At 44.3% G+C, this 26600-nt stretch overlaps 1 protein-coding gene across 1 annotated transcript; it reads left to right on the top strand.

The window, feature by feature from the left end:
- The first annotated feature begins 7949 nt into the window (after positions 1-7949).
- On the top strand, positions 7950-10334 carry LOC113437973 (brain-specific homeobox/POU domain protein 3-like). Its single transcript, XM_087940829.1, has 2 exons — positions 7950-8180; positions 9314-10334. Exons 1-2 carry the CDS (start codon positions 8061-8063, stop codon positions 10241-10243), a joined length of 1050 nt encoding a protein of 349 aa, XP_087796955.1. The 5' UTR covers positions 7950-8060; the 3' UTR covers positions 10244-10334.
- The last annotated feature ends 16266 nt before the right edge of the window (positions 10335-26600 follow it).

Below are 26600 nucleotides of genomic sequence, written 5' to 3'. Positions count from 1 at the left end.
GAAGAAGTAGGAAGTGTGAATTCTTTGACTCTTCCTTCAGTTTCAGGTCCAAACAAAATCAAATGCTTTCTGGTTCAGTCTGTTAGATTGATTATTTCTTTGAAAGGTTAACTTTTATTTATTTACTTACTTACTTATTAATTTTATATAGCTGCCCATCTTGTATGAAATTCTGGGTGGCTTTCAATCCATGATTAAGCCAAAATCAATAATAAAACAACAAAATACTTTTAAATCTATTAAAACTACTAAAATACTAATAAATCTATTAAAACCACAAACAATAAAAACCTGCCACCAAAGTTAAATTTCCAACATTATTAAATGATTAAATCTTAGTCTGATTAAATCTTCTTACTGCCTTTGCTCAATCCCAAAGCCACATTTTCAGTGCTTTTCAGAAATCTAGTCTTGTATTCTTGAAACGTGCACACAATTCCTAGAGTTCTCCAAAACTTTCAGACCTTTGGATGTGCCAGAAGGAAGGAATCATTGAATCCTTGGAGAGTTACATTACCTGTATTAAATCTATTTTATGTTTTGCATTGCACCTTCCCCTTCTCCTCCTTCTCCTCTTCTTCTTCCTCCTTCTCATCCTCAGCCTGGAAAAAGTCATGGAGATGTGAAACCTTCATCTAAAGCATTGAATGGACTAAACATTAAAGCTAAAGCATATTCTTTGCAGCTGAGCATTTCACAACCATGTTTAGATGAGATGGAGCCTTTCCTGATCATTTCTACTGCAGCCATAGGTTAAAGGAAAACCCATGGTGGCCTAACCAGGATCTGTACACTGCATGAGCCAGAAAGATGGCTGAGAAAGTATCTACAGAGCCCACATGTCCTGGATAGAAGTTGTTTTAACGCCTCGCCTCGGGATGCTACTGTGGGGCATTGCATGCCAAAACAACTAGACACAAAGCTCCCTTTTGCCATCACTTTGCTAAATACCTAATTCCCACAGCTCTGTCTTATGTCTAAAAATATTTATGTAGTAGGGCTGTATTACTATTATCCTTCTCATCTTTCCTATTACCTTCTACTATTGGTTTCTTATGATTATGTTATTTCTATGTACACTGAGAGTTTTTGCACCGGAGACAAATTCCTTGTGTGTCCAATCACACTTGGCCAGTAAAGAATATTGTATATTCTATTCTTTAGTCATTGGGATAAATTTCATATAGGTTTTTTAAAAAGGGCATGTCACCCTTTATGAATCAGTGTTACCAACTTCCGCAGCTGTAGATGTGTAGTGTGATGACACAACACTTGCTCCGAAAAGTATAACCCAATATTTCCTATGCCACAGCAAATGACAATTCAATAACAATAAACATTTATGGTCTTATGTTTGACAGTTTTTATATTCCAAGCTTTATTGTTGTGAGCTACCCAGAGTTGTGTTTTAGGATGGACAGCCATATAAACCTTTTCAATAAATTCAATAAATAAATAAACCAAAAGTTTTGAACAACATAGTGTATTGGAAACTTCCTGCTGTATGTTCTCAGAATCTACCATTCCATCATTAAAGTTATTGATTTCCATTGTTTTCCTTCTCTGGAAAAATGGCTGTGAGGGATGTCATTGAACAAGAAGACTCAGAGGTCAATATTTGTTAGATTATAGTGATAAGAAATGTATGGGTCTTTGTGGAAAGCCAAAAATCAAGAGACTTACAAACTTTTTCATTGGAAAAGATTCTACTAGACTCGTTTTGATTTAAGACACTGGTTCTCAATCTTTTCTTCACCAGGGACTCCCTTTAAATATTTTTCTGGCCACAAACCATGGCCACGGACTCCCAAGTCTTAACTCAAGATTTAAATCATAACATTTCTTCAAGCCTTTGTGGGCCCCTGTCAACATCATGGCTCTCCAGAGGTACTTAGACAACAGGTTGAGAACCACTGATCTAAGACTTTGGGATGTCCAGAACTCAGAGCATTATAACTTATGGTGCACTTTAATCTTATATTTAGCCAGCTGGGTCAATTAATTTTTTAAAATTGTATAATGGGAAGAACTAACAACGTATGTTGTCCTTCTAAAAATGTCAGATGAAAAGGACCTACACTTTAGATACAATATCCAGAAAGTTAAAATGAAAAACCAATTCAAAAGCATCATATACATATTGTTTCATTCATTGTCCATTTACCTTTTCTTTTTTCTTTAAAAAAAACCTGTCTAATTCTCCCCTCAATTATCTTCTGCTTCCACTTAATAACACTGGCACCAAATGGATATCATCGTTTATACTTTATAAAATTAAAAAAAAAAACAAAGTAAACAGATAACATTGAAGAACTTTCCCCTGGGAGTAAGGAGGAAGAACGTCTAGACGTTATGTAGATTCTGCATAAATTGCCTTCAATCCAAAGGCGGAATCTCTAAAGGCCAAGTTGGGGAGATTTTTCACACACTTTCTGCAAAAAAACACTCAAAAGAAAACTTGCCAGAGCTAAAGGACAGTTACTTATAAAGCTACCTTCTGATAGCGAGCCAGAGAGAGCCAAGTTGCTGTAGGGCATAAAGCTAGAAACTGGGAGAACAGTGAGTTCTAGTCCTGCCTTAGGCATGAAGCCAGCTTTGAGCCAGTCCCACTCTCTCAGCCCTAGGAAGGAGGCAATGGCAAACCACTTCTGAAATCTTGCCAACTGCAAGGACTATCCAGGCAGTTGCCAGTAGTCAAGGAGGAGGAGGAGGAGGAGGAGGAGGAGGAGGAGGGGAAGAAGAGGGAGGAGGAGGAGGAGGAGGAGGAGGAGGAGGAGGAGGAGGAGGAGGAGGAGGAGGAGGAGGAGGAAGAAGAAGAAGAAGAAGAAGAAGAAGAAGAAGAAGAAGAAGAAGAAGAAGAAGAAGAAGAAGAAGAAGAAGAAGAAGAAGAAGAAGAAGAAGAAGAAGAAGAAGAAGAAAAAGAAACTTTTAAATCAACTTTTCAAAAAGGAACATTCATACTTTGGTTCCAAAGAATAATTTTTCCAAATCAACCCACACAAACCCAGCCACTCCAGCCAACAAAACATTTGCTTACTTGTTTCAGCTTTAACCTTTGGACTCTGCTTGTTAGAAGTCTGCTGTTGTTGTTTTTTCAGGCACCAAGACTGGGATTTGGGGGGATCCATTTGGACAATTGGACTGGTGGTTGTCTGCACTACTAAACTTCATGGTAATAAGTTCTCTTTCCTGTGACTGGCCAAGCAGAGACATATTCTACGCAGAACCGTCTGCCTCCTCAGATCAGATGAGGGAGCCTCACTTTTGTTTTTTTGCACAAGGCAGCCTATGAAATATTTAGCGGGGCCGCCAAAGGCAATTACATTAGAGAAGCTAGTTAAACACCCCTTAGCTGAGGGCACCCTCCCCCCCCACCTGCCATGTAAATCAAACAAATTGGACTCTTTTCACAATCAACACACATGATTTTATTTACAATAAATAATTTAGGGTTAAAAGAGGAAGAAGCAAGGGTATGTTTTGCCCTGTCTGTAAATTTTTCTCCTCGTTTTCGTGTACTTTTGTGTTCTCTGCTGAGAACCTGGTGGGAACCTGGTTCTCCTCCTTAATGCAGGAGGTGGGGTTGTGGGGAAGAGAAAGAGAGAGATTTACTGCCTGAGTGATCCTTTAAAAGATTCCTATTTCTTAATGGAAGAAAGAGCGATGTTCGCTCCAGAAATTCACCAAGTTGTCCATGCAGGATTAATGCTAAAGGAAGAGGCAATTCAACTTGTTAATTGTCCCCTCTGGCATCTTGGGTGGGTGCCTGTATATTTTTTTTCCCCCTCATTAAGATCTCTCCTTAGTCACAAAATGGAAGACCTGTTTTTAAGGGAGGGTGTTGCTGATGTGATTATTTCTTACTTCTTTTTTTAAAGAGCTGGAAATCAGCTATTTTCTAACCCAGTAAGAACCATCATCCACTGAAGATCCATCATTAGTAAGGCAGTCCTTTGGAAAATTGTGTCCCTCCACAAAATTTTACAACTCTCAACCTTCGAACAGGCTTTAAAACAATGAAAACAAACCTCAAACACGTCAACTATGTCCTACCCATTCATTTTTTATTTTTGAATAATATTGAGTTATATTCCAGCAAGAGAAGATACCTGAAGCCTTCCAGATGTTGGGAGAACCAGCTCACATCCAATCCATCCTTCCTGGTCTATAAATACTGTAAATAACAAAGTTAGCTGATTATACCATGACCCATCTGCAAAGCCTACCTCCTAACATTACACAAACTCCTCCTTTCTTTGCCAATATCATATCTAGTGCCATTCTATTTTTCCTCAAATCATTCTACTGGTGGCATCTAGTCATACAGCTATGCCTTTGATAGCATCTCTGGTGTTTGGCTTTCTACTGAAGAAAAATTCAACAGGCATAAAATCATCCTGTAAACAATGTTCTGCTATCTTTCTACTTTTTCCATATAATTAATTAATCAACAGTGTTCTAGGTCTATCCTCTTCTGTGTATGGCTAGCTAGGATCTTCAGCAATATCTTTTCTGAAATATTGATTATTAAATAATTTGTAGTATGGAATGACAAAATACTATTGAAGAACCAAATACTTTTAAATAAAGAAATGTGGTTGATTAAATTAACAGGTCTTGCTGAGATGAATAAGCTAATTGTATTTGATTAGCTAAAAGAAACTACATTTTTGGTGACTGGAAAACTTTTATGGACTTTTGGCTTAAAAATGAGGGGGGAAATGAACCTATGGTTAATTGCTTTGATAATTAGTCAAAGTATAAATCATAGAAAGAAGAGTATTATAGTGTCACTTAAGAAAGACAAAAGTGAAAACATAATTGTACTTATAACTGCTGTGATTAATATCAGAGGCCACTTTCTTGTATCTTTTTCCTTCGCCCTACTTTTTAAAAATTATTTCATTATTTTATATTTTCCCCTTTTCTTCTATTTTTCTTCTTTATGTTAGTTTGCATTAGTTTCTACCTTCTTTTTTAAAATGCTTAATAAAAATCCTAAAAGAAATTAAGTTGGAAAATACAAGTTATGTCTACATTAGTTTCTCTTCATTGATATTTTTTTTAAAATCTTGCATGCTCACTCCAGTTTGAACCTGCTTTTTTACAATAAGTTTGCAAGCTGTATAAATGTTTTAAAAGGATTACATTTTATTTTGTCATATCGTTTAAAAAAACAACAACATGCCACCCAGACTTCAGGTTGTGTTCTTTTTCTAACATTCTCTTATTTCTCAACAGAGATGATGCAGCCATGTAAAGATAATCAATGAGGCATGGATTGCAGAAGAAAAACACGATGGAAGAGTGAATGGGCCAAGAGGAAAGAGAGAGTAAGTTGTGTTTGGGTGAAATTGATGAGATACATAAAAAGAGAAATATAAACATCAGTGGTAATCTATGAAGCAGAGTAGAAATGTGGTGAAAAGAGGGTGGTTTGCAAAGATATAAAGCTATAAGGAATGGTGTAGTGTAAACTAGTTCTAACTGTGTATCCTTTTATTCTTCCTATATCCCTTGCCATTCATTTATTACTACTTTCTTCTATTCTTTCCCTAAAAGGAAGTAACAAGATGGTTATCAATGAAGCATTATACTGTATGAGAGCCAGTGAGAATAGGCAGCTTTTCTTACCATTCAGATCCACCACATTTTAAATGTTATATGACTAAAATATGACATTTTGGATACATAACTCTTCACAGCGTGCACACACCTTTTAACAGAGAAGAACTGGGAGAAATCAGTGAACAGAACTTAGGTAATTTCTCTCCAGCAAGCTTCTGCACAGTTAAAATGGACAAACCGGTGAAAACACGGTTTATTTAACAAACCATCTTTCTAAAGTTTATTTATTATTTATTTTATTATTCATTCCTCTGTTTGTTTCTTTCATTATCCATTTTTTCAGGCAGTACTCACAGGGGATGGCACCTCAAGTGTTTTCATCCTTCCACTCCCACTTTTGTGTGTGGTGTTGGGATTGTCTGAGGGAAATGATTTTCCTGGAGTGATGAAACATCTGTTAATGATCAATGTAAGACGGGTGTTTGTCTTGTCTTATCCTGCCTTCCCTTCCCTTCCCTTCCCTTCCCTTCCCTTCCCTTCCCTTCCCTTCCCTTCCTCTCCCCTCTTCTCTCTTCCCTTTCCATTCCATTCTCTCCTCTTCCCTTCCCTTCCCCTCCCCTCTTCCCTCTCCATTCCATTCTCTTCCCTTCCCCTCCTCCCCTCCCCCCTCTTCCCTCTCCATCCCATTCCATTCTCTCCTCTTTTCTCCTCTTCATCCCCCTCCCCTCCCCCTCTCCTCTTCCCTCTCCTTTCCAATCTTCTCCCTTCCCCTCCCTCCTCCCCTCCCCTCCCCTTGCCTTCCTCTCCCCTCCCCCACTTCTCCCTAAGAGCCTCTACCCATCTCACTAGCTCAGAGGAGGTGGGCAAGCCCTCCCTTAAAGGTCGTCATCCAATGGAATCAAAGAGGTCTTCTCTTGCCGTCACCTTTGGAAGACCTTCCCAGCTGAGATACAAGGAGCTTCCACTTTGGGGGTCTTCCCTCCTCAAGCCTTGGCCTAGGGTGGGGTTGAGTCAGCAAGTCAAGAACTTGATTGGTTTAGCACCTGGCGGGAAGGAAAGGATTCCTCTGGGGTTGTTTTTATGCTGTTGTTTTTTTAATGGTTTGTCTTTTAATGAGCCGTCTAGGATCTCTATGCAAGACAGGCAGCCATATAATAAATGAACATTAGCCAGAATTCCCAATGGCTGGAAATGTAGGAAAACACGGGGTACTTACTATCACACATGGCGGACCTGCAGGTAAGCACAGGGGTTTTTTGGGTGCAAAATTTGGTTATGTCTAAAAGAAATGACAGGACTTGAAATTCAGTACACACCAGAGATATTTCTATTAGGAATAATGGAGGGCAATGTAAATAAAGTTGATACTTATTTAATTATACACATAATTATGTGCAGCAAGAATAACTTTTGCCCAAAACTGGAAGGCAAGAGAGATTCCCTTGACTGGGAAAATGTTACAATGAGCCAAATTAGATAACTTACGCCTGAATTGAAGGACGCTGCTGCATAGTGCAGTGTTGCAGTGTTGGTGTGGTGTGTGGGTTGTTTTTTTTTTTTTTTGTTTCAATGTGTGAAGGGTGAAGGATGTGTGTTTGTGTTTATTTTCATGGTCATGATGTGCACTGAAGATGGGTGTTTGATTTCGTCGGACGAGGTGCAATGACAATAAACTAAACTAAAGGAGTGAGATGAACTAGAACATGATAAAATATGGAGGAGGGATACGTGGAGGGACACGAAAGGATGTTCATAGATTTAAAATAAGTGAAGAAGTGTTAAAAAGGAATCTAAAGATCATTGGGAAAAACGATACACAAAAATGTCTATATGTATATAAATGTATTCACTTTTTTTCTTTCTTTATTTCTAACTGTGAAAAGATTGGACAGGAATGTAAGTCAAGGAAGAAACACCACGTTCGCTGTTTGTTTGTTTGTTTGTTTTTAATGTTTATATCTCATAAAAATTTATAACGAACCAACATTGGCTTGGAAAATCCGTCCGCCAGGAAGCCAAGGCGCCCAGAGGCATAACTTTTAAGAGTCACTCTTCAAAGCAGAGAGCGGGAGGATCTCCTAGCTTCTCCCGCGCAGCTCTCATCCTTCTTCTCGGAGCTCTCGTCGCTCAGCAGGTTGGCCCCAACCGGTTGGAAGCGCCAAGGATGCTCTCGGACCGGAGAAGAAGCCCGCTGCTGCGCCTTTTCTCCCGTTGGTGGGAGGTTAGCATTGACCTCAGGATCGGAGCCAGGGAGAAAGCGGCACCACGAAACGGGGGCGGGGGGGGGGGGGCCCGCCCCCCCTTTCAGCCAATGAGGAGGCGGCCCGCTGGAAAGGCGTGGCCAGGACGGTCCTATAATGTCATTGAGGGTGCCGGAGCGCCCGGTCCGAGACAATAAGACGCGCCGCCGAGCTGGAGCGGCCACCTGCTCGCCTCCTCTGGTTCTTCCTCCTCTCCTCCTCCTCCTCCTCCTCCTCGCCGCCGCCGCCACCATGATGTCCATGAACAGCAAGCAGGCGTTCAGCATGCACCCCATCCTGCACGAGCCGAAGTACACCCACCTGCACTCCAGCTCCGAGGCCATCCGGAGAGCCTGCCTGCCCGCCCCGCAGGTGAGGGGAAACTGGGGGGGAGGGAGGGAGCCGGGAAGGAGGGGGGGGAAGGAAGCGGTTTGGGGTTCAGGCTGGCCAGGTTGGGTATCCTCGCCCCTTCCCCAAGGCGGTCCAGGAGAGCTGCAAGCACTCCCCTCCCTCTGGGGTTCAGATTCCCGGGAGAAGGCCGGGGGTGGGGTGGGATCGGGGAGATCAGCACCGGGAAAATCTACCGGGATTTCCATGGTGGGGGTGTGTGTGCAAACGGCATCGGTTACCCGTCCCCCTCACACACACACACCGGCCCGGTGTTTTACTCAACCCCGCCGCGATGCCAAAGGCGGGGCGGGGGGAGAGTTACAAAGTCCCGCTCGGGGTAGCTTCTCGTTTGTGGGGGGGAATCGAACCTTCGAAGAGAGGCTGGAGCGACCTGGAAAACGTCGCGAAATGTTGTTGGGCGTCTCCTTCCTCCAGCTTTACTCCCGGTTCCCTCAAACGCACAACTGCTTTTTTTTCTTTTCTTTTCTTTCGAAACTTCTCTCTTTCAGACTCCGGGAGGGCTTGGGGAGATGTTTAAGGCGTCTCTCTGTTGGACGCCTTCGGGGAGCGGGGCGGCGGTTGGGACGGGCTCCGGGAGGGCCTCAGAGAGGATGGGTCGGTGGGCCAGAATTGGCTAGGATGAAGGCTGATCCCCGCGGGTCTCCCTGTGTGGCTGCGCATGATGGGAATGGCTGTTCTGGGATATCTGCAGTTGGGTGTCCCCGTCCCGTGTCCCCCCCCAAGGTGGACCAGGACAGCTGCAAGCGCTCCCCTCCCTCTGGGGTTCAGATCCCCGGGAGAAGGTCAGAGGAGGTCGGGTGGGCTTCGGAGCGAAATCCCTCCGGGAAAATCTCGAAGGAAGAGGGAAAGCAGTGGAACCCAGCCTCTGTGTGTGTGTGTGAGAGAGAGAGAGAGTGGGGGGGACTTCCCGAGGATCCCAGATTTTCCCATTCCGGGGTTCGCCCGTCGTGCCAAGGGCCTGTTGAGCCACGAAGGGTTGGCCAACCCAGGGGTTGGTGGGAGCTTAGCATTGACCTCCCCCGGCGGTTCCCCGTCTCTTAGCCCCGTGTCCTTTCTCTTCTCCTCCCCCCTCCTCCGTCCCCCTAACCTCGCAGCTGCAGAGCAATTTCTTCGCCGGCCTGGACGAGACGTTGCTGCGCGGGGCCGAGGCGCTGGCGGCCGTGGACCTGGTCTCGCAGAAGAGCCACCCCTTCAAGCCGGACGCCACTTACCACACCATGAGCAGCGTCTCCGTCTCCTGCACGCCCACCTCCTCCTCCGTCCACCTGCACCCGGCCTCCATGCTGAGCGGCCCCGCGCACCACGCGGCCCCGCACCACCAGCCGGCCCAGGGCCTGGAAGGCGAGCTCTTGGAACACCTCACCTCGGCCTTGCCCTTGCCCGACGTGGGCGCCGCCTCCGCCCACCCGCACCCGCACCACTCCTCCCACCTGGCGGGCCTCAACGGCTTGGGCCACCCGACGCACGGGCAGCCGCCTTTGGCCATGGGGCCCCACCCGACGCACGGCCTGGCCTCGCACCCGGCCGTCCTGGCGGGGCCCGAGACGGAGACGGACCCGCGGGAGCTGGAAGCCTTCGCCGAGCGCTTCAAGCAGAGGCGCATCAAGCTGGGCGTGACCCAGGCCGACGTGGGCTCGGCCTTGGCCAACCTCAAGATCCCCGGCGTGGGTTGCCTGAGCCAGAGCACCATCTGCCGCTTCGAGTCGCTCACCCTCTCGCACAACAACATGGTGGCCCTCAAGCCCATCCTGGAAGCCTGGCTGGAGGAAGCCGAGCGCGCCCAGCGCGAGAAGCTAGCCAAGCCCGAGGCTTACTCGACGGGCGACAAGAAGCGCAAGCGCACCTCCATCGCGGCGCCCGAGAAGCGCTCGCTCGAGGCTTACTTCGCCGTCCAGCCGCGACCCTCCTCCGAGAAGATCGCAGCCATCGCCGAGAAGCTGGACCTCAAGAAGAACGTGGTGCGGGTCTGGTTCTGCAACCAGAGACAGAAACAGAAGCGCATGAAGTTCTCCGCCGCTTATTAACGACGCTGCGGACGGGAAAGGTGGAAGGGGGGAGGAGGAAGGGAGGGAGGAGCGCTCGCTGCCCACGCCACGCGCGGCCCTTGGAAGGCGCGGACGGTGAGACGGGGCGCCGCTTCTTTCCCTGCCCCGAGAAGGGGGCCTGCTTCCTCCGTGGGCGCTTCAGCCCTCCCGGACTTTTGGAACCGACCCCCCCTGCCTCCCTCCCTCCGGCCGAGGTGTCGTGGGGGCGAGCGGATACGAACCCGGGTCCCACGCCAGCGGTGGGGAAAGCCACCGGCCCAACAAAGCGTCAAAAGACAGACTCTCGTTTTCTAAATACAAGAACCATACGAACAATGAAAAGCGTTAAGGGGACGGGGCCTCCCTCCCTCCTCCTCCTCCCTCCCCCACCGTGTTCCTGTTGAGTGGCAAAAGCGGGGTGCGTGTTCCCCTTCCCCCCACCCACCCCCGTGGGTTTCTTTTCTTCTTTTTTTTGATCGAACTGAAGGGAGGGGAAAACTTTCCGTCCTGGTATCTTCACCCTATCCCTGAATTTACAGGTGGTGGGAAAAAAAAAAGAGGACCAATTGCATCGTTTGTGTATTTAAGACACGCACTTATGTTGGGTTGAGAGTGAGGGGGTTTTTTTTGACCGCCGTTTAGTACTTTAAGGCTTCAGACTTCGACTGAATGGTTCTTCTTTCCCCTTTATTTCGGCGAAGGAAGGAAAGAAAGAAAGAAAAAGAGACAAACCAACCACCCAAAACCAGACCAAAAAAAAGAGAGAGGATCTCCGCGACTTCACCCCCGCCCTTCCCTCCCCCAGCTCCGGCTTCCCTCCTCCGCATGCTTCGGGGGGGCTCTCTCGCCTCCTCTTCCTCCCTTCTCCTGACCGAAAGACGTCCACCTCGCCTGGTTTGCAATAAAGGTGTTGTGTGTTCCTACCTCATCCGTCGAAGCGAGAAAAGAGGAGAAACAAGTTCGAAGCCAACGGGGCCAAAGAAACCGGCGCTTTGCCTGCTTGGGGGCTTGCTTTCCAAACGTGGCGGGGGGGGGGAGGGCTGGAGTTTGGCGTGGAAGACTTCTTGGTTTCAGTTTCATTTTGACGTTACACGAAAGATGTATAATTTCACTGTACAAAAAAACAGGGGTGGGTGGGTGGGGGGTTTTGGGAGGAGGGAAAGGACCGCGCTTTGACAATCAATTAAACCTCGCGTTCGTGACTCCTGAGGCCGTTTGGAATGAGCTCGATTTTCAGGCGGGGAGGCGCGCTCGGGTCCCGAGTCCGAGGTCGGAGGGTCAGAGTACCATTTTTCTTCTTCTCTTTTTTCCTCTTCTTCACCTTCTTCCCTCTTACAGTTCCTCCAAAGACCAGTTTCTTGGAGAGGAGGGGGTGTGTTTCTTAATTTATACGCCTGACTGAGCACTCTGTTATATTAAGTTATTTGCAAAAAAAAAATCACAGAGCACTTTCTACGAAGCTCGCTTCCCCTTCGGTTGCTTTATCCAAGGGAGATTTCTCTCCGTTTCTTTTATCTTTAAAAAAAAAAAAAAACCACGGGGAAGGGGCTGGAGGTGGGGGGAGAGAAGAAGGGGAGAGACTCTATAGTTTGTGTGGGTGTGAGAGGAATGCCTTTTTGTGTCGGTTTAATGCTCCAGAATTTCAAATAAAACACGCACGTTTTACCTCAAACCCCGTTCCACGGCTTTGGATCCATCCCGGCGAGAAGCGAACCCCAAACGAAGGGAGGGGGGGGGAGAGCGACATTTAAAACCGCTTTCTCTCTCCCCTCCCCCCACCCCCACCCCCCACCCCCTCGCTCCCCGATCAATAGAGGCGTTTTGGTTCCGTGGGACTCTGCAATTTGTGCGTCGCGAGGCTGAAATGATCCCCTTCCTTTCGGCCTGAAGATACCTGCGTTGAACGAATGCCGTTCAGGTGGCAATGGATCAGATATCACCCAACATTCATACGGCACGGTTCACTTAAGACACGATCTGGCCAAGACTTGGCATTAAAGCTTGCTTGCTTGGGTTGGCTTGGCTTAACGAGTTGCACCAACCCAACGGTCTTGGCTACTGTGTTGTGAGCACGCAGCAAACAGACGGGGGTTGCCTTTACCCCGTTGTGTGAACTCCGCCGGTTCCCCAGACCGAATAAAGACTCTCGCTTGGGGCGTTTACAGTTCTCAAATTCCGATAAGAATAACTGCTCCTCAGCTAGCTAAAGCGGGCTAAAGTTTTGTTTTAGTCACAGACGCCAATCCTAAGAAGTTCAGCTGATAGCAGGGGATTAATAAGAGCAATGATAACAACGATCCTTTCCTAGGTGACTCCCCCCCCCTGCCAAATCCTAAGGATTTTTATTTTTCTGTGGGGAGGGGAGGCTGCGCGCCTGTGATTGATATTCCTTCCCTCCCCCTCCCCTTCAAGCCGCCTTTTGAAATCCGTCTGGGATTCCCCGGCCGCTTCTGTAGTTCCAAGGGCGGGGCGAAGTCGTCCCCGAGACACGAGAAATCAACCAAATATTTCATTACAGCGTGTCGATTGAGCTGTCGATGTAACCCTTTGAAGCTGAAAACGCTTTCTGTTAAAGCGATTCCTGATCCAAAGTGGACAGGCGCGAAACAGTTCGCAGTGCTCTAGTCGTGAGCGCAGAGTCCCATAAATTGGTTGGCCCGTCCGCACTACAACGCCCGTCATCCCCTGCCCAGGCCACCCCGGCTGAGGTTCAGAGAACTTGCAATTGGTCCGGTCTGGATTGGGAAGGTGGTTTGCTTTTTTAAAAAAATTGTTTTCTTTTGAGTGGGCTGAAATACTGTATTGAGCCTTGATAGAGATTGGCTCCAGTTTTGTTCAGACTTCATTAGCTGCAAACTGGAAAAAAAATCTTCTGCGGAGTGTGTAGTGTGTGCTGGGTGGGTGGGTGTGTCTACACACCATTTTTGCGCTTCGAAAAAGGCTCGGGGGTCCTTTCTTTCCCTTTGCAACAATCCTGTGGTGGTGCAGGCTACATCAAAGAATAGAGTGTGGCCCATTCAGAATGGAGACAACCACACCATTGTCGGAAGAGCTCATGCCCTGTCTTGTTTCACTCTAAGATCAGAAAGAACAGAAAAAGTTTGCTCTAATAAATGCATGCATTTATTAAATGTATGGAGAGACCCAACCCGTAAGTTATGTGAAAGGCATGAGTGAGGCACAGACTGCTTCTTCTACCATGGGCAGCCACCACTCTTGGCAAGAGGCATGTGGAGATTTTGGGGAAAGAATCCAGAAATGGAAAAGTTGTTCGGACAAAACTCACACGTTCCAAACTCTACAGAGTCTCAACTGATGCAAAGCACAGGGGATGTTTTTCTGGCTCAATGGACCAACTCTTCACCCAATGCAGGAGGACCATCATCCCCTCCCAACCAACCGAGAAGCCGAGAAGCCATTTCCTCTGGATATTGGAGTCACCTCTGCCAGGTGCTCAAGGAGCAACTAGTCAACTCCCAAGATCCCTACTGTGGATTTCGTTTGGATCCTTCAAGTGGATCATTCTGACCCAAGAAAGCCACTTACCTTTCGTTGCCTGGAGATTAAAGGGCAGAATAAGCAGAGACTGCCGAAAGATGGCAAAGAAGTTTCTGGATCCATCCACAGAGCCCCTTTCAGCCAGTGTACCAGATTTCAAGGAAGATAAGATCCAGGCCAAGGGTCCCCAAACTTGGCAACTTTAAGACTTGTGGACTTCAACTGAGTTTTGCTGGCTGAAGAATTCTGGGAGTTGAAGTCCGCAAGTCTTAAAGTTGCCAAGTTTGGAGACCTCTGTTCTAGGCTGTATTGCTGGCAAGAAGGGAATTATTGGTGTCCTTCTCACCTGAGAGGTTTACTCCTCAGTAGGATAGGTGATGCTTCTGGCCATTGCTATTTTCCAGAAAATGCCTAGCACATCTGAGCAGGAAAGCAGGAAAATTTAGGAGTTCTGCTGGCAGGACCTGTTTAACTTGTCTGGTTTGGGACGGGAGAAACAGGTTTTCCAGCCACCCAAAACAGTCCCTTACCTCCAGGAAAGTGTCCCCCCCCCAAAAAAAAGGCTGGGGTTGAACTACCTTCACAGAGTGGACAACTGTGTGGTGTGATTCTGGCCAACTGGAACTGTCTTCTGCTCCCAGTTGTTCTTCTCTTTGTGTTTTGGCTTCTAAGTGGAATGGTAAAGTTCTCCAAGAGTTGCAGACAGTGTTCATAAAACACATGTTACTTGATTGCTGCATTAATCCATCTTTCTGGTATAGTGCAATTAATTAATCGAGGCTAGCCAAACAGGCTGGAGTTGCACAGGCCAACTTAGCAACCACACAACCTTATGGTGATCAGGAATAAAACTAAAAGCATTCAGAAGGTTTGAAACGTTTAGACTGACCTGTGGAAGCAAGCTGGAAGGTGTCCTGGAGTCCATCACATCCAACCCTCTGCCTGAAAGTAGGTTGAAGCTACAGTGCAGCCCATAAGAAAGTTGGATCTGAGATGGATGGCTCTCAGGTCTTGATTCAAAGAAGAAGACAGCCAGGGCAGCCAATCTGCCCCACTGCTCAGCAGTGCCCAATGTAGTGTCCAGTGTCCAGTATAGACCAGGACTGCCCAATCGTGGCAACTTGAAGACCTGACTGGGAATTCTGGAAGTTGAAGTCCACAAGTCTTAAAGTTGCCAAGGTTGGACATCCCTGCTGTAGATGGCTTGGCATCGTCTCTAGTTATTATCTGGTGATGAACATTTCTACCCACCAGCCCCTAAGAAGCAACGTAAGGAACCAAGAAGAGCTGTCAGCAGTTCATAATGTGTAAGTAGGCAGACCTTGGGATCCATTTCCAGGCACCCTTCCACACACCCCTATTTACAGGATAAATTTCTGTGTCTTCTAAGTGTAAAGGTCACCCCATTATTTTCCCTTTTGGCTAGGAAAACTATGTGTGTGGAAGAGACCACACCCGCATCCCTACTCAGACGTTATCCATATGGAACAACAACAGCAGGGTTTACCTTCCATCAGTTGGTCTGCAGTGGTTCTATAGGGACACAACCTTGGGCACCCCCCCCCGCCCCCAAGATTGGGATGGGGGAACCACTGCAGACCAACTGATAATGGGAACTAGCCAAGAATCTGTTTGCTTTCAATCCATGTGAAATATTTAAGTCCTGCAGAATTCCAGTTGGAAGAAGGAAACTTGACCACCAGCTCCTTAAAGTGTTGCCTTGTTTAATTGGGATTTGGTAATGGAATAAAGGCTGACTTTAAAATAATCAGGGAGGGGCACCAAAGAATGTCTTCACTTGCATTTGTTTTCCTGGGCTGTGGGTTCCTCTCCGAAGTTCCCAGCACTCTCCCCCATCTATTATTTCTCCCCACCCAAAGAATCTCTCTTAAGCAATGTATAATAGAAACACTAAATTAACTGGGACATAACTTTCAAGTAAAAAAGGCACATTTCTTTTCAGCATCACTGAATCCACATCTAGGGGATGAACTGATACCAAACTAGGTTTCTGAGAATATTCACAATTTGTGTCATTATTATTATTATTATTATTATTTTGCACCGAGTTAACACACCTTGCATTAAGAGGGCTTCTACCACTTCTATCCAGCTCTGCCTAACAATTTCTCCTTCCTTAAAATACCATTCTTGGAAGGACAATCAGGGAAATGCTGGACGGACTTACATTGCAAAACATGAAACTAAAGCACCCAGGTTTGCCTTTGTCTATCCTTTCCTGTTCCCTTCTTTCTTTTGGTTAACCTGTGGAAGATCTGAAGACATCTTCAGATCTATGAAGATGGTTGAAGAGCCGCAAAGACGATTAGGGGACTGGAGGCTAGAACTCGTGAAGAATGGTTGCGGGAATTGGGAATGTCTAGTCTAATGAAAAGAAGAATTAGGGGGGGGTGACATGATAACAGTGTTCCAATATCTGAGGGTCTGCCACCAAGAAGAAGAGGGAGTCAACCTATTTTACAAAGCATCAGAAAGCAAGAGAAGAAAAGAAGGATGGAAACTTAACCAAGGAGAAAACTAAGGAGAAATTTCCTCACAGTTAGAACAATTAACCAGTGGAACAACTTGCTTCCAGAAGTTGCTTCAACACTGGAAGTTTTTAAGAAGAGTTGGTGTGAAAAGGTATGGGGGTTTCCTGCTTGAACAGGGGCTGGACTAGTGGACTTCCAAGGTCCTTTCCAACTCTTTTATTCTGTTGTCATCTAATAAGTGTGAAGTACTAAGGCATGCCATTAAAAGGCATCACACTGCACGGAACAAGGAAGCAGCTGTAAACTGGCACCAATAACTTTTCTTGTTCCAGTGGGGCACACAGTTTGTTTTTAGGACTCCCTGTCCCATCATCCACTAATCCAAAATGTTCTCACATGAAAAGCAGCCTCCAACAGCTGCCTCCAAGAGTTTTCCTTACAGTATTTCATAGGCTAATTGTTGAGGAAGGGAAAGAGGGTTGTTGGAAGATTATCTATCTATCTATCTATCTATCTATCTATCTATCTATCTATCTATCTATCTATCTATCTATCAAATAATCCTTTCTTCTGCATGCTCACTGGGAATTGACTTGCACTCCCTATGTGTGGAAAGAAATTAGCCAAAAGAAATATTTCCAAGGGTGACTTCCAGCCACTCTGGAGGTTTAGGGCAGGCGAGGGTGGGCACGATGAACCCCCTTTTTATTTTGAACTTTTTAATAGCCTCACCTGGCAGACTAAAAGACTCCCTTCATGGCTTCTTGCACGGTTGATATTTCTAGGGTGAACTGATAGATGAGGATTGTCCAACCAACATTGCAAAACAAACAAACAAAAGAGAGAGAAACAAATGAACAGGATTGTGAGATTTATAGGTGCCGCCACAACCCCCCCCGGGGGAATTACAAAAATACCTCCCTCCCCTGCCCAGAAATGAGAGCTGCAGAGCAGAGCCCGGCCATCCATCCCAAATACTCTATGAAGCAGCAAACATCATAACGAACAACCTAAATTTAAAGGGAGCCCTTCAGAACTAGATCAAAGGGTAGATTTTCTCCTCTCCACCTCCATCCCATGTGTCCAGCAAGAACTCCCGTCACTCTTGTCAGAAAGCAGCCATGCTGGTTGGGGGAGATGGGATTTGGGGTCCCGAACAGTGCCTCATTGGGACAAATCGAATCCCTGGCGGGGCAAAAGCTGTTGCTAGGATCCCGCTGGGGAAGCCCCAACTCCTTCCTTCCATTGCCTTTTCCCTCCTTCCCCTCCCCCATTGCCCCACTTCTATTTTTGCTGGTCTTAAATATACAGGTTCGTTGAAATCTTCATGGCTCAGTCACATGAGTGGACCTATCCTCCCCGTCTGCCTTTAAGTCCTGAGCTACATCTACTGGCTGCAAATTCTTTGAATTTCCTTGGAGAGGCACGTTCTCTCTCTCTCTCTCTCTCTCTCTCTCTCTCTTTCTTACACACACACATGCACAGAGAGAGAGAGAGAGAGAGAGGGGGGGGGGTTCCTTTTTTGGAGAGAAAGAAAGAATAGAAGGAAAGAGAAAGGAAGGAAGAAAGAAAGAAAACAAAAAGGAAGAAAACAATTCATTTCTGAAAGAAGACAGATTTACATTTTCCTTCATTAATTGCTCTGAAACCTTGCTAATTCATTGTACTGTCAGTCATAGCCGTTTTGTTTGCTTGTTTTTATTTCCACACAAGTGTGTTTCTCTGTATGCTTGTGTAAATTGGTGTGTGTGTGTTTGTGTGTGTGTGTGTGAGTGATATTAAGTTCTTCAAAACATATATCACCTAAGCGGAGAACAAAGAATCAATCCCTGAATCCTAGGAATAAATCCTAGGAATTAACAGAGTTGGAAGGGGAAAAAAAGAGAGAGAAAGCAATTTTACTAAGAGAAACGATGAAAAGAAAAAATATTGAACAGAGAAAAGAAAAACAAAGAGGAACAAAACAGTTGCTTTAAATAAATGGTTCCTATAAAAACAGAAATGAATATTTCAGTCACTTTACAAATGGGGGGGTGGGGGGGAGTAAGTAAGTTATGCAACATTTTTGAGAAATAAGAGTGTTAAAATGTGGCTAGTCCAATTAATTCCTGCAGTTTTCCAGAAGAAAAAATGGCAATTTTTAAGAGAGTCTTTAATATGCTTGAAATGATTGTTGTTGTTGATGATGATGATGATGAAAAAACAACTCCACTGTCTCCCTTCTGCTGAGTTTGTAAACTACTATCAACTGCTTGAAGCAATCCTCTGTAACAGAAAGAGAGACGAAGCGGAATGAATATATATAATCTTGCAATACTACCTTTCCTAAGAATTTGGTATTTCTGTTTTTTTTAAAAGAAGCCAATCAATTAGATAGTAATGTGATCGCCACTCTAGGTGATGTGCAGTCAAAACCATTGTTGCTGATTCCTCTCCAGTGTGGACCTCAAACCAGCATCGGATAACAGAAGTTTCTGCCTCTAGTTATCACTACAGAAATCTCCTCATGGCGCTCCCTGGAGACCAGGAATTTGAGCTAGCAGCTGCTTGGTTTTTTTTCTTATGCAAAAGTTGCTTTCTTTGGGATTTAGATTCTGCAGTTCCCAATAGGCTTCGAATTTGTCTTCAGGAGAAGAGGATATACTGTAATTCGGGGGCGGGGGAATTCTTTGTTGCTCTTGATAAATTTAGATTCGGGGGTTTCTTCTGGAGCTTGACCACCAAGTCACTTTATAAAGGGAGGTGGGTGGCAGAGAGATTTTATAAATAAATCAATAAATCGGGAAGCTTTGATTAATCTTGGCAGAAAAGAGTCTGGGAAAATATTCAGGAGGAAAAGATAGGCAGTGAAATGCAACTTTTCCTCATAAATAAAAGCTCGGTCCTGTATAACAGTATTCAAAAATTACATTTATTTTGAAAAATACTTACTCCTCTATTAATGTAACCTACAACAGTAATGGTATAATATCAATATCTTCTTCGGTTTCTAACAAGACTTTTTTTTTAAAAAAAAACCCTAACCATACATATTTCCTATTCATTTCATTTATTCCAGAATAAATCAGAACATTAATAAGATCTTTTGATTTATGCTGGAACACAGCAGAGGCTTCTTAGCATTTTGACAGGCTGTGCTACTTTTCTAAATAGTTCAGAACAATTCTGGTTTGAGAAAGAGAGAGAGGAAGTTGAAACATTCCTTCTAGGATAGCTAAAAAACACGTGGGAATTGTTTGGATGACAGTGCCCCCAAATTAGACCCTAACCTAGCATCATTCAGCCTCATCACTAATGTTTGTAAAATAAGCAGCTCAGAAGTTGTCAAAAAACATATTTAAGAGACAGAATTGTGCTGGTTGGTGGACAGTGCAGGGCTCAGCTGTTTTTATTCACTTGGATAAAAAGTTGGTGACTTTCTTGCTCACTTCCTGGAATGCTTCCTGCCCCAGCCCTTTGATCTCTTTTCTGTTCCAACCCTTCTTCTTGGCCTCGACTGACAACACACAGGGCTTCCTTGGCGCTTGGCATTCTGCCTGGGGACCACGTTCAATCTTCTCTCCCAGGCATTAGGCAAGAAGAATGGATTGGACAGTGACTTTCTGCATGAATGAAACGCTTTTGGAGTGTGTGTGTGTGTGTGTGTGTGTGTGTAAGTGTGTGTGTGTAAGGATAATCAGCTCCCCATCATTCCCGTAGCTTTCTTTAATGATCCTCCTCCAGACGGACTGTTGTTTTCAGGACCCTGGACAGCGCACAGAGCACTCCCGCTTTGTGGAGGGATTGCGGACGCGGCGGGAGCTCTCCAGGGTACTGAAACAACTCCCGGACAGTACCGGTGGAGAAGATCCTCCCTCCTCTGTCTCTTTCACACTCCCCTCTTCTCGTTTGCATCCAATCTCCACTGGAAACTCTCCCGGCAGATCCTGGACAGGACGCTACATGCAGCTTTCAGCTCCCTTCAGTTCAGCTGCCTCCCGCTATGTTCTTTAGTTGGAGCCCTGTTTTTTTCCATGCCACGAAATACGCATTTTCATAAATAGACCTTGGCCAAGTGCTGGGTATGAAATTTTAATGAAGTCTGGATGTTGAGTGCTGCCTGGGGGGCCTTTGAGAATCATTTCAGCGCAACATTAGCAGGGCCCCTTCTCCTGCTCCCCCTTCCTCCCCGTTGTTGCTCTTTCCAAGAGACATCAAACCCTCCACGGCTGAAGACAGGACCCGCGCCTGGCCTGGTTAGATCCCTTTCTTTACAGAGCAGGACATGGATGTGCGTGCTAGCAGCAAACCCCCTCCCCCACACCAATCCGTAAAAAGAGCCTCTCCAAATCCTGCCTTAGGAGGCAGGGCAAAAAGTGAAGGGATTGGGCTAGCATGAGCAAACCCACAGGTGCCTCTCCCACTCCCGTCCTAGTATTAAAAGTTTTAAATGTGCACGATGCAATATTTATCACCTGAGATAATAAAAAGGCGAGCCAGTATTTCCTCATTGCAAAATTCAAACAGCTTTAAGCAAAAATGCTTCTCCTGAGGAATCGATCTGGACTTGGAGAGTTGTTTGAGGAGGAAGTACTTTCCCAAATTGCAGGATCATTTTGTTGTCTCTCTTGTTTCTTTCTTTTCTTTTCTTTCTTTTTTTTTTTTTTGGTAAGGAATATTTATCTGAGAGCATCTCTGGAAGGCCATAAAACAGCCTTCTCCTCTAAGGTGTGGCTGAATCAGGTAAGGGATGTTTTCCTATAAAAGGGAGGAGGCCTTCATTGGGGAAAGAGAGTCAGGAATTAAAGGGTAGCTACAAGCAAAGTGAAAACCTTCGGGAGATTATGCAAGCTGTTGTCTTTTATGTCAAAACAAGTCAACACTTGGGGGTGGGGGGAGGAGACCTCAAAATCAAATTTGCATTCATATATTAATGGTTGGACCAGGATAAGACAGAACAATTCTTAATCTGAGTCAACTAAAGGGTTACTTGCTAATTTACTATAAATACCAGCTTTCCATCTAACTTACCTCTTTTGCAGTCAGCTTTTACTTTCAGGTCAGCTGCTTATCAGGACAACTGGCAGTGTGTGGAATACAGTGGCAGATTTGATTTGGTGTGTTGTGGTTTGGTTTTAAGTGGAGGAACTGTTGGGATTTCCATGGATTTTGTTTATGAATTTGGCAGGATCCATTCACAATTATTCCTCAAAATCCTACCCTTCTGAGAAGGTGGAAACTTTCCTCTACTGGATGAGAAATCTGACTAACAGTCATTTCCTATATGTAACATTTAGTAGGAAGTAAATCATTAGTAGACCGCAATCCCATATGGCCTGGGAGGAAGTTCAATTGAATTGAGTGAGCCTTATTTCTCAGTAGACATGTCTAGAGTGCGTCTGGTAGATAGCTTTAGTGAGTTCCTTCACTCATAACAGTGCTCAAGATTACAGATGTTTCAGTACAGCATTCTGTCAACCCTTCCTTCCAACGTCCCATAAATGTTGCCCTTAGCATCTGTTCTTTGAGATGCATTGCTGAACCCAAGGTTCCTCTGAGTGGTTAGAATTAGCCCCTGACCCATTAAAAAGCCCACTTAAGGAGAAGCCGCAGTCCCACTATCTTATGTTGGGAATGACTTTCGTGGCAAATCATTCCACTTGCTCCTCCTTCTGTTTCATCATTCAGCACTGGATTTAATGTTGAACATCCTATTCTTTGAAGGATTTCATGGGTAGGAAGACTGCTTTGACAGCTAAAGAAAAATGTGTGTGTGTATGTATTTGTATTTGCACAGAGGAAGTGTGTATATATCTGTGTGCCTGTGTGTGCATGGAGGAAGGGAGAGAGTGGAGGAAGGATATATGGCCACCTCACTCTTTCTAATGTATCTATGCACACATATCAAATGACCTAGTAGGTTCAAGTTACTACTTTGTTCCCTTAAACTACCTTTCACAAACAGGGACTTTTAAAATGCATTGGACTATGAATACCATCACTCTCCAGATACCCCATGGTGGAGCTTTGACTGATGGGACCAGTAGTCCATCACATCTGATGAATGCCAAGTTAAGGAAATCTGGATAGATAGATAGATAGATAGATAGATAGATAAGATATAGATATAGATTTTAATAACATTAATGCTTAGGTCCTTGGTGAGCACCTGAATTGTTCAGTTCTCATCAGTCTTAGACTGAATTTAACTGCATCTTCTCCACACATAATAAATGAAAAATTGGTGGAAACATAGAGTTGAAAAAGTAGTAAAAAATGTTATGATGTTGTGGGATTTCTGAATAGAAACTGATAAAGTCTTGGCTCAAAACGCTTCAGAATATAACTGTGGTCAAAAAGAAGAAAGTGTGGATAACTGGCAGCTTTGATTTCACATTGTTGTGCGTATAATAATAAAAAAATACAAACCAAAAGTATTAAAAAACTGGGCTACCTTGATCTTATCTAGCTCGTCTTCACTATCACCTGAGGATCATTGTGGGAAGTTGGATTCAGTTAACAGCTACACAATTAATTTAACACTTAACACAATTAAGTGCAGTGATTTGTTCAACAACCATGACAAAATGGTCATGAGTGTGATTCACATAACAACCCCTTGCTTAGCAATGGAAATTCTGTCCCAATTGTGGGTGTAAATTGGGGACTTTCTGCATTGAGGTTATGGAATCATTTGAGTTTGCTTAGTCTTAAAATTATATCGGCCTCTTGGTTTAAAAAAAAAAACATTTTATACAGTGTAGAGAAACACTTGGCTTCATATACTCTGTCTGCTATTTCTAATGGACACCTCATCCTCAAACAAAGCTTCTCTGTCTCTTTCATTTCTGGAGGCCCACAAATATTTCAATTTCCTTTCTTTCTGATGTGGCATTCGGGACAAACCCAGATAAATCTCTGCCACATACAAAAATTACAACCTTGGCAGTGTAGGGTTGGATTAGAAGATCACCAAGTTCTTTCAACCCTATATTGTTATGGTTCTATTGTTCTAGGAGCCCTGGTGACACAATGATACAGAATTGCAGGCTAACTCTGCCCACAGCCTGTAGTTTGATCCTGTTAGAGCTGAAGGTTGACTTAGCCTTCCATCCTTCCATAAAATGAGGACCCAGATTGTTGGGGGCAATGTGCTGACTCTGTAAACTGATCAGAGAGCACGATAAAGCACCATATGAGCCTAAGTGCTATTGCTATAGCTAGTTAAGTCACACTGAGTTCAAAATAGTGACTGCATGCAGACACAATATTTATTGCAATTTGTGTTGTTGACAAAGGTTGTGGCTTTAATTTTGATGTGAGAAAGAAGTGGAACAGGAGAAGGCAATTTCCATTTTAGGTACATTGTAGGAAAACAAAGCAAAGCAAAGAATCTAGATATTCAGACAAAGGGCCACATCCTTTTGTCATTGTTGTAAAATCTATCATCTATCTATCTATCTATCTATCTATCTATCTATCTATCTATCTATCTATCTATCTATCTATCTATCTATCTATCATCTATCTATATCTATATCTATCTATGTCTATCCATCTACCAACTATCTGTCCATCTGTCTATCTTCCATGTCTGTCTTATGTCTATCTTATCTGTCTGTCTATATCTATCTTCCATATTTATCTTCCATATCTTATCTATCTTATCTGCCGCCTGCCTGCCTACCTCTCTCTCTCTCTCTCTCTCTTCTATCTTTTGTCTATTTTTCTGTCCCATATTACCTTCTTTAAAGAATTGGAATTCTCAGCTGGGAATTCCTAGGTAATGCCAAGGCTGCCGGTCCCATTGCAGTCAAGCACACACACACACACATATACTGGAACAAGCCACGGGGCCTTTTCTATCATGCTGCCAAGAAAACTGCCTAGCTGCAGTCACTAGGAGTCCAGTGCAAGTTGAGAATGTCTCTTTGCTTTTTTTTTAAAACCTAGCTAGAAAAGATGAATTGCTTTGTTCCTGCCTTTGTCCAAATGAGCCCTTGTGCCAGGGAAAGTAATCAGTCTAAAAGGAATGAAAGAGGATAGCCCTACGCTAGTCTTGAAAATGCTTAAGTTCTGTTTGTCCCCAGGCTGGCTCCATCATAGAGATACAATTAACTGGGGTGAGAGATGCTGGGATTAAAGAAAGGTGGAAGAATCCTTAGACAGGTACTAGGTGGATTGCTAGTAAGCTTATGTGTTGTGCAGCTATTAAAAGGCAAGTCCAAGGCTTCTAACTCAGAAGCAAATATTTAAAAACTGTATCTGCTCTCAAGGGATTAAGAAAGCTCTGGTGAGTTTAACAGAGTTTTAGAAGTAAGAGGCACTTTTCAAATAAGGAGAGTTTTTTTAATGCTAATCCTTATTGCAATGCTTTTATTGAAACAGTCTAACAGAGATCTGGAATCTGAGGCCCTCCAGGTATTGCTGAAGTACAACTCCCAGCACTGTCCATTTTGCTGCTGTGATTTATGACTTGACAGCCCCAGAACCCACAAGATTTCCGGCCCTTAAACCAAAGAAAGAAGAAATCGTGAATCCTGGCTAGAAAGGCTTCTTGAGAAAGGCACTCCAGGAAAGAGTAAATCCTATTGAAAGGTCTTGTCATAGGCCAGGTTGTTTGGGCTGAGTTCCGAAAGGTTGCATTTGAGCAAGGCATGGCCTCAAAAAGACCTTTGGTCCATTGTAGGGGAATTCAATCCTTGCAGAGTATCTTCTGATAAAAGCATCATTATGGCTTGCAGTAATACAAGGATATCTGTGAGTACAGACTTCCAATCATTGACCTACAGAACAGTTCAAGTGATGGTAGATCTTGAGTCACTGCTCCCTTCCATAAAGCATTACTCTAAGTATCTCAATGGTGCTCCCCTCTTGGTTTTTAGGAAGTCCATTAAAACAGGGCTATTTTCTCCAGGCATCGGGGCTGGTGGTATATGAGTTGTTCTTCTAGCAACAGAAGCCATCTTATCCTTGGTGGTTCTTGAAACAATTAGAGTTCCTGCGGTACACATTGTTATACCCAGTAGAGGTAAATTTTTTTTTTTTATGAATTGTGGTTGCTGCTATTTTATTGTAATGTGTGCTGTATGTTTTCAACCTAATTTATGATGATTGGGATGTCCGTGGTTCATAGGTGGCTTCGGTTGGAGATACTTATAAGCCCAGTAAAATGAATGAATGTAAAGAATGATTCAATTCTTACAGGAAATGTTTGGACATCACAAGGTTACAGTCAACTGTTCCTTGAAAGTATTTCTGATGCTTTCAGAAGACCATTAAAACTGAAAGTGTGCAACCTGAGGCTCTAAAGTTGCACGTGGCTTTCACAAAACTTGAAGCAAAAGTTGCTCCAAAGGTTGTTATCCATTTGTCATATTTAATAGGACAGAAGGAAGAAAAATGGTGACTGGTGAGTTAGGGGATTAAGTCTTCTTTGATTTATCTTATTAAAGGGAAATAAAACCAGGCCTTATTTTCGGCCTGTTTCTAACAATTACTTTGAGGGCAAGTCCTCAAGCACGTTTGCAACAGTGGTGGGATTCAATTATTTTTACTATTGGTTCTGTGGGCATGGCTTGGTGGGTATGGCGTGATTTGGTGGGCATGGCTTGCTGGGCGTGATACTGCAAAATCTCCCACCCCACTCCAGGGGAAGGTTACTGCAAAAACCCCATTCTCTCCTCATCCCATTAACCTGCTTTCCAGCTCCGTTCTCCTGTTCAGGGAAACCAAAGAAGACCCAACCAATCAGCTGAGATTTGGGAGGCAGAGAATAGATGGGGGTGGGGCCAGTCAGAGGTGGAATTTGCCGGTTCTCTGAACTACTCAAAATTTCTGCTACCAGTTCTCCAAAACTGGTCAGAACCTGCTGAATACCCACCTCTGCTTTGCAATGGCTGACTTTCCAGGTTACTTAAAGTTGGGTATAGGTTAGCATCAAAAGCGCAGCACTTGAGACCTTCAGATGTAGCATGAAAACTTCTTTTAAAGTTGCTACCAAGTTGTGTATTTTTTTTTTCATATCATAGAATGAAGAATTTATGAAATCAACTGTAAATCAACCATATGAATGGCACTTGATTCAACTTGACTAAACCCAAATCTAGCTTTCCTTCTAGCCTTAGCTATTTTTTTGTCTCACCTCTGCTCTCTTGCAAAAGCTCTACCTGAAGCATAGAACAGTTTCTGAAATGATCTGGTAGGTTGGAATGTTTTTCTTCTATGATAGAAAATCAACTTAAACTACATCAGACTTTGAGTTTCTCTACGTGCTTCCTTCTTGCTATGACCTGGACTCCAAAGCAAGAGAATCCAATGCTGAATTTTCTTTGAGAATAGGACCATGCACAGCTACTAGCCTTGATGATACATGTGCCTTCAAGCAT

Source organism: Pseudonaja textilis, chromosome 12, assembly GCF_049901715.1.
Source record: "Pseudonaja textilis isolate UNSWEBS1 chromosome 12, rPseTex1.2, whole genome shotgun sequence".
Taxonomy (NCBI): domain Eukaryota; kingdom Metazoa; phylum Chordata; class Lepidosauria; order Squamata; family Elapidae; genus Pseudonaja; species Pseudonaja textilis.
The sequence above is the reverse complement of the archived record's forward strand: the minus strand, read 5'-3'. Positions and strand labels throughout refer to the sequence as shown.

What these genes read in the sequence shown, in the direction of transcription:
- LOC113437973 (XM_087940829.1), top strand. Translation starts at nt 8,061, where the DNA reads ATGATGTCCATGAACAGCAAGCAGGCGTTCAGCATGCACCCCATCCTG. An exon ending in CCTGCCTGCCCGCCCCGCAG is followed by an intron (nt 8,181 to 9,313) that starts GTGAGGGGAAAC and finishes CTAACCTCGCAG; the next exon opens with CTGCAGAGCAATTTCTTCGC.